A 7,626-nucleotide genomic window follows, 5' to 3' on the forward strand; every position below is an offset into this window, starting at 1 on the left:
GGTAGTTGTATTGTGTAGTACACTCTCTGCCAGGATTAAATACTTGAGCATCACAGGACCTCAGAACACTTGCTAAACATGCTAGACAAGTTCAGAAGTGACAGGTCTGTACTGAGAGGGGATGAGTGCAAACTTACATTTATTGAAGTGACAGTATCTTGACCAACAACTAAGATTATGACATTGAGACAAAATTTGTGTCCACATACAAGATATAGAAACACAATGAGATGTGCAAGTGGCACTGTGCATAAAACACACAATGTTTTAGTAGTGCTACATCTGTGTCCATCAATGAATTGTTATTCCACACTCCAGTTGATCCTCCGATGAACTGGTGATCTTCAATGCCTAATGGTGCACTGGTGATCTTGTAGTAACCTGACAGTGCATTGATGACCTGACAGTGCACCGGTGACCTATCACTAACCTGAGTGTGTATTAATGACACTTAAATAACCTGAGGGTGCACTGGTAACCTTTCAATGACCTGACAGTGCATTGATGACCTTCTAATGACATGATGGTGCACTGGTGACCTTTGAATAACTTGACAGTGCACTGATGACCATTCAATGACCTGTGGTGCAACGACATGGTGCGCGTTCGACAGCTCTATTGTAATGCAAATTACCTTCCAGCATCAGGTGACCTGAAGATATCTCATCACCACCTTTACAAGTGTACCTAGCTTCATCACCGTCGCATACATCTTTGATTACAAGGACAGGTTTTCCATCTTCCAATTTCACATCATATTTCTCTTCATCAGTAATGTCTATCTCCTTGTCATCTTTGAACCATTTCACATCATCCAGGGATTCTACAGGAACTGTGCTCTTCAAAGTTGCTGAGTCATGCTCTCTGCCAGCAGTGTCTATGACACTGCTCTGTTGACAAAGTAACTGCTTCTCTGGTTCTACTTCAGCAAAGACAGCAGCAGCTGGTACATGCTCCCACTGTTTCACTTTTTCTAGTTTTTCTATTTCACCATCAAAAAATTATAGAAGAATATAGCAACTTTTGATATCGGAATATTTGCTTTGTTCAACAGAAATTGATAAATTGCATCACAGATGTGACCAAACTCAGAATCCAGATGCATTCACTGTACAGTTGCAAACATCAAGGTCACTGCATGTGCAATACACAGTGACCACACATTCATCCAGAGTACCCAGACTTCAACGTCTAGCAACAACTCACCTTGAACAAAGAGGGCAGCTTGACTCTTCTTTTCACCAACTTTCACAACGTATTCTCCTTCATCTTCTGATTTGACATCGTGCACGATGAGAGACAACTTCCTCCTGGTTTGTTTCATTTCGTACTTGTCTCCAGGTTCAAGTGTTTCATCATCTTTACACCAGGTTATATCATCATCTTTTACATCACGAGAAACCTCACATTCCAAGACTGCTGTCTGGAATTCCTCAACTTCCTTGTCTTTCAGTGTTTGATAGAATCTCACTGGAGCTACAATAACAGATAATATAACAATACTTTCAAGTAAATAGCATGTCATAATATAGACAGGACCTTTTTCATGCAGTGGTAAAATATTGATGCTGCATACCAAATTGTGGAATTGTGACTGTTTTTGGGTACGGGTAGGAAGCAGTGAGTGCCAACCTGTGAAAAAAAGAATGTGTTGCTGAGAGGCAGGACACATAGGCAGGTGAAAGCTGAGGAAAATAAAGTGAACTGACAGATGCATACATTGTGTGACCTGATTCAGAATAGGTACACAATTTTGAGACTAACATCTACAGGTAAACACCTAAACCAAACACATCCTCAATACAAATCTGAACCACACATTGACATTGAAGACAGTGATAGAACAACACATGCTCTGTGCACATGTGTGATTAAAACATACTTACCAGATATACCTGTGTTTGATAAAACACACTTTGCAGCTTTTTGTGCAAAAAACCCACAACTAGAGAGCTATCAAATTCCCCTTTGCATGTGCTTACCTGATATTGTGTAGCAGAGTGCCACCCTCATACAGTGAAGTGTCCATGCATGTGCTGTTCATTCAAAATAACATGAAATGTTATCACACTGCCCTAACTTACCAGCCACAGACACTGCCTCAGTACTCTCAATTTCTATTTCATGAGTATCAAAGGATATTTCAATAGTTGGAGTTGCTGATATCTCTTCAGTCTCTTCTTGAACATCAATGTCTTTGGTGTATATGGGTTCTAAATGTACACATTAAAACCAAATATTTATATTTCCATACATACCTCTTTATCCTGCCACTTTGTGGAATTACTCCAAGACATAAAAGGTAATCTACTCTTTTACCACAGTTGAAGATGAAGTTTTGCAGTATAAATGTTTTAACACAACCCCTTTGCTTACATTTTTTTTTCCTCAGAAATGATAGGAAATATTAAGATGTGTGCTTTCGTATGAATGACAGTTTGGGTAATGTTCGTTTTGTCTTTGCACTTATGTTCAGGAGACTTCGTTTAAGCTGTCTCAAGAGGTACATATTGGTCAGCTCACATTTCGTACCCCATCAAACCTTTTTGTATGCATACCTTTGATAAACAACAGAGTGGTTGACTAATTGCATCTACAGTAACAAGAGAATATTCAGTTGTTTTATCTGGTTTTATGTCCTGAACAGTGATAACCCATTCTCTACTTCTAGTTGTCATCTCATGTTTTACAGACGTTGGTATTTCTGATTTATCCTCAAATCATTGTGTGTCTGTTTTGGTGTCAGATGTCACCTCATGCTAGACAGCAGTAGTAAGTTTTTCATTGTCATCTGTAACCACCTCAAATTCACGACAGGTGGTACGTTTTTCATTGTCAACTGTAACTATCAGCAGAATAGCTGTTGGTGGTATCAATTTCAAGTTCTCTGTTTTCAAAGTGCTTGCATTCCATTTGTGCCTTCTAAACCTATCTACATGCTTGAAAGTGCCATGCTGAAAGTGGGACCATGAGTTACATCAGCACCTGATTCCACTTTCTATTGTCCTGTGAATGTCTGTCACCCTCTACAGTGATGTCGCATTCATAAATTTTCATCATATATTATTTACTGAAAGAGGTTTACACTACTTGTTTGTCTGAATTTTATCAGTTGTACTTCAAGCACCCTTTTTTCACAATGTAACTGATCTGTATGGCCAATTCAAAATTTTACCAGCAATCTTGACCTGAACTCACTGCTTATTAAGGTATTATGCACCTCGAAAGTGAAAGACTTAAACTTTTGCTCTAACTTTCCTCAAGGGATCTTTTAATCACTCTCTTTCAAAATCAAGAATAAAAATTGGGGGTCACCGTGCAAATTTTTGTACTAGAGAAACAAATTACCCAAGATTTACCGATATTAGAAATTCAAAATGGCCGCCATCCCTGTGTTAACTCTATGGAGAAAAATAAAAATTTTCGAATTTCGAAAAACTAAGCCGGTGAAAAGTTTTCTTTCACCAAGAGCTTTAAAATGAACCCCCACATGTGGTATATCAGAAGAAAATTGTAAAAGTTTGAGAGTCCGAATGTCTTTCCCCGAGGTGCGTTCTACCTTAAGTGTTATGCTGATTTTTAACTTTTGCACATGGTTTCATTGACCTAAAACAGTAATTTTAGTAGTTTTTTTTATTGTTTTTACTTTTAAAAATACAAATATTGAATACTATATGTGACATCACATCCTTCAAAACATGTTGACAGAACAAAAATCAAATAATGAGTATTGTTCATGCATGTGTATCTAATACTATGATGGCTTAATGTGCGCTGAGTTTTTGTAACGTGTTGTTATTCTCATAGAATAACCCATAGAAAGTATGATGCCTGAAAACTTACTGCATTTTACACTGTGATGGAAGCTTGGTGCTGTGTGTATGAACTTGAGGGTCTGATCATTCGATTTTCAAAGGTATCAGTTACTAATTTGTTGCAGTTTTCATATACATACAACAGCTTCATATACATGAAATGTATTGGACCTTTTTAAAGGGTACTTAGGGTGAACAGGGTAACCAATGAACAACCAAATTTTGGTCAACCCTCAGTCTCCTCTATAGCAAAGTTGGAACTTCCGACATAAACTTAGGGAGGAAAGAGTTCAATATATGTGGATATATGTGGATATACATCCATCCATATTATCCATGGTATCTTGTAAGGATCAAATGATCAGTCCCTTTATTCAAATGTGAAGACAGGTGCTTCCTGATGGAGTCTTTCCCAATACAAACCTTGTGGAAGTGATCATTGGTGCAAAATGAACAAGTCCAAGTAAGTTGGTGCTGGAACCACAGAAATCATGCCTGTTTCGATGCACATTTCTAATAAGAGATTTATTACCTAGCACCGGCTCTGCAGCTACAGTGGTGGATGCTACAGCAACTGTCATTTGCTCAACGTCTTCCACAGAAACCAAAGGTTGTACGCGGTCTGAAGAGTTGTACAGCAATGTGTCAATGTACTTAACAGAGACTGAAAGTCAAGAACACTTTACCTCTTTTAAAGCTGGATGCATTGCACACTACATGCTGGATCACCCGTCATTGATATGTTGTGTGTTTCCTTATCTACTGAAAACCACATACCATTCACTCATGCCTTATTCACAATAAAAAGACCCAATGCAACGAGGGCATTTTTGATACTTTTCTGGTAATTTTTTACAGATGTTGAGCTCCCTGATAGCAATATTGGTGGGCAGTTTTGAGATATTTCGTTAATCAGAGGTGAAGTTGTGAAAAAGAGCAAAGAAAGAAATGAAGAAGAAAGATTTTCACAAAAGTTAGCATTTATAGAGTTGGAAGAGTAGAGTTTTTCAAGAGAATACAGTAGAAAATGAGTAAAAAATGTAGAAGTGTGAAGATTTTAAGAATGACAAATCATAAAATAATACATACATTCACGGGATGAGCTTTCATTGCCAAAGTCAAATGTTGGAGCAGCTTGTGCATATGAGATAGATGTTGGGACAATGATTTCTTCGATGGGTTCTGGTAGTGAGCAACATGCAAATTGGATGCAAATAATTGACATGCAAGATACAAAAACAAAAATGTGAACTTATAAGCGTGCGAAATCAATACAAAAAAAATTCAATAAAAATGATTGTGACAACAACTGCAAGGAGAAAAGTGATGAGTATTAAACCTATCTGCATGATCACTAGTATTTTCAAGTTTGGTGATTTCAACTTAACAAATGCTGATGAGTATCTTTATCAGTGTGATTTTGACTACATGCATGGTCATCAACTAAATTTTGAGGGAGGGGGTTTTCAGACCATGCCCTCTCACCTTCAACAAACAATTCTGCAGTGGTGCGGACATCACCAACAACACAGGTATATTCAGCTTCATCATTTACATTAGCGCTCTTAACAACCAAAGACCGACGTCGACCCTCAGCCTTCATTACAAATTTCTCGTCATCCATTTTAATTTCAATGCCATCTTTCAGCCAAGTCACGTCAGCAGTTTCATCTGTGACCTCACACACAAGCTCTGTCGTCTCAGCTTCCCTGACCTCAACATCTTCAAGTTCTTTGGCAAAGCCAAAGACAACTAAAAAACATTGTGTAGAAATACAAAGTCTGAGCATATCCAGATAAATTAAAACACATCTGGCAGCAACTTTGATGCAAGTGGTTTCAATGTTGAAGCCTTCATTGAGCTTCAAACACTATTTTTATGAAAAATTGAAAATATTTTGAAATGTAATTCCACTCTAGCGTATTACTGGTAATGGTTCAAAAAATCAATCAATTATCATATTTTTGAAGCACGATGTTCAAAGAAAACCAAGTTGCACCAAATCCGATGCCAGCTGTAATGTCTGTTCCCTTTTTCAACACATGCTCACACACACATTAAGAATTTACAGGTAGCTTTAATACTGGAACACCATGCCATGTGCAAATGTATGTAAAGAGTCGCCTCAAAACATTGAGAGTGCTGACTTGATCTGAAAATTCCAATTGACAGATTCAAGTAAATGTGCCCAGGAAAATGGTCTCCTTTCATTTATGAAAAGAAATATTTAGTTGCACCATAGTTTCTTAGTATCTTCAGTGGCTGAAACCCTGCATACTCCAACGTCAATGATGTTAGCATTGGAGAAAGAGTGTGACAAGAATGAGGACCAAGGAGGTCATAACAACTTTGAAGAGGTGTGTAAACTTGCTGGACAGAAAGGTATCCTTTAACCATATACTTAACTTACTTGATGCAGTACACAACATTCAGTGCATGTGTGGCACACATCATGAGTGACTTGTAGTGCATTTGTATGTATACATTTTAAAAACTGACAGTGCAACACAACATCTTCCCTTGGACATATTACGTGTGCAAAATTTTATGAGGGAATTTTTGAACCACCTAAAATAACTAATTTTTACTGTGCATATAAACACACGTTTCATGCTGGATATTTCTTTACCTTCTTCGGGTTCTGCCTGTGCTGCCATAGCTAGAACCTTAGGCTGTTCTGCCTCCACAATTTCAAGATCATCTTGCACAAAAATTAAAAGGTTTTTATTAGAAACAGCAAAACAAGAAATTACACATTTCATCCCCTTTCAGTTAAGATAAGATACGACTGTATCTTATCTCTGAGGAAAACACTGATCTCCTCTCTGGAAGGGATGGAATGGTGTAAAAGGAAAAAATATTAGAGAGATGAAAGTTTGATGAAGTGTTCTTACCTTTGACGAGGGTGACTTCAGCTGCATCTCTTTCAACATGTTGAAGAGCAAGTGCCTGCTCCTCATCAGCTTTCTTTTGTTTCATCATTTCGATGTGTTTGAGGATGATTCTGAAATCATGGATGCCATGATCCCTGAGTACTTGTTCATAGTTCTTGGGTTCCACATCAGCCAATAGCTCCTCGATGTTGATTTCTTCTACCACCTCTGCCTTCACTTGTGATGGTCTCCTGTATCCAATCATATACATTTATGTCAATATAAATAATCATACAATAGAAGGAGATATTAAACTTGAGATTATATATTCTGTGTTTAATTTTTGTCCATTCATTTCAACTTTGTTCAGAAACTGAAAAAGATACTTAGAAAGAAAGACCATACTCTTAGCAATAGTAAGATTCCAGCAAGAAGCTTTAAATTTCATTTTAAATTTTTATTCATCAATGTCAAAATTTAGTCTTGGTGACTGTAACAGAGATTCTTTGATGCAGATTAGAAAATCCATAATTATTCTTTGCCTGTGATCAGGTGCTAATTTGCATAAATTAAAAATAGAAAAATAATTGTTCTCAATTAACAGTTGACAGCCAGAAATAAATAGTTTTAATGCAAATTAGTCTTCCTAAAGTACCTTTGTTCAAGTCAATTTGTAGCATTGGACGAAATAGATGTATTGTACCAAGACTTGGTTGTAAAGAGTACAAAGTCAAATAAATTATGCAAGAGTTAGGAAATCATTGCTTTATGTACCTCTTCAACATCTTTGTAAATTGAACTTCCTCTTTGGGTTTTCTTTAACCATCAGTGACACAGCTACCTTTTCTTCACCGACTTCATTGACAGCTTTCGCTGTGTATTTACCAGCATCTTTGGTCTTTGTGTCTTTGATGACAAATGTGTGGACGTCAGTCTCC

General features: G+C 37.2%; 1 protein-coding gene across 1 annotated transcript in view; it reads right to left on the minus strand.

Moving 5' to 3' along the window:
- LOC139143731 (titin-like) overlaps positions 1 to 7,581 on the minus strand; it is a 184,781-nt gene extending 177,200 nt beyond the window's left edge. The window contains exons 1-4 of the mRNA XM_070714267.1: positions 7,463 to 7,581; positions 6,710 to 6,939; positions 4,905 to 4,997; positions 1,207 to 1,476 (exon numbers count right to left, since the gene is read on the minus strand). Of these exons, the coding sequence (XP_070570368.1) occupies positions 1,207 to 1,476; positions 4,905 to 4,997; positions 6,710 to 6,939; positions 7,463 to 7,473 (604 nt within the window). The 5' untranslated portion in view covers positions 7,474 to 7,581. The remainder of the gene's footprint in view (positions 1 to 1,206; positions 1,477 to 4,904; positions 4,998 to 6,709; positions 6,940 to 7,462) is intronic.
- Between the last annotated feature and the right edge of the window lie 45 nt (positions 7,582 to 7,626).

This window comes from Ptychodera flava, chromosome 11, assembly GCF_041260155.1.
Source record: "Ptychodera flava strain L36383 chromosome 11, AS_Pfla_20210202, whole genome shotgun sequence".
Taxonomy (NCBI): Eukaryota; Metazoa; Hemichordata; class Enteropneusta; family Ptychoderidae; genus Ptychodera; species Ptychodera flava.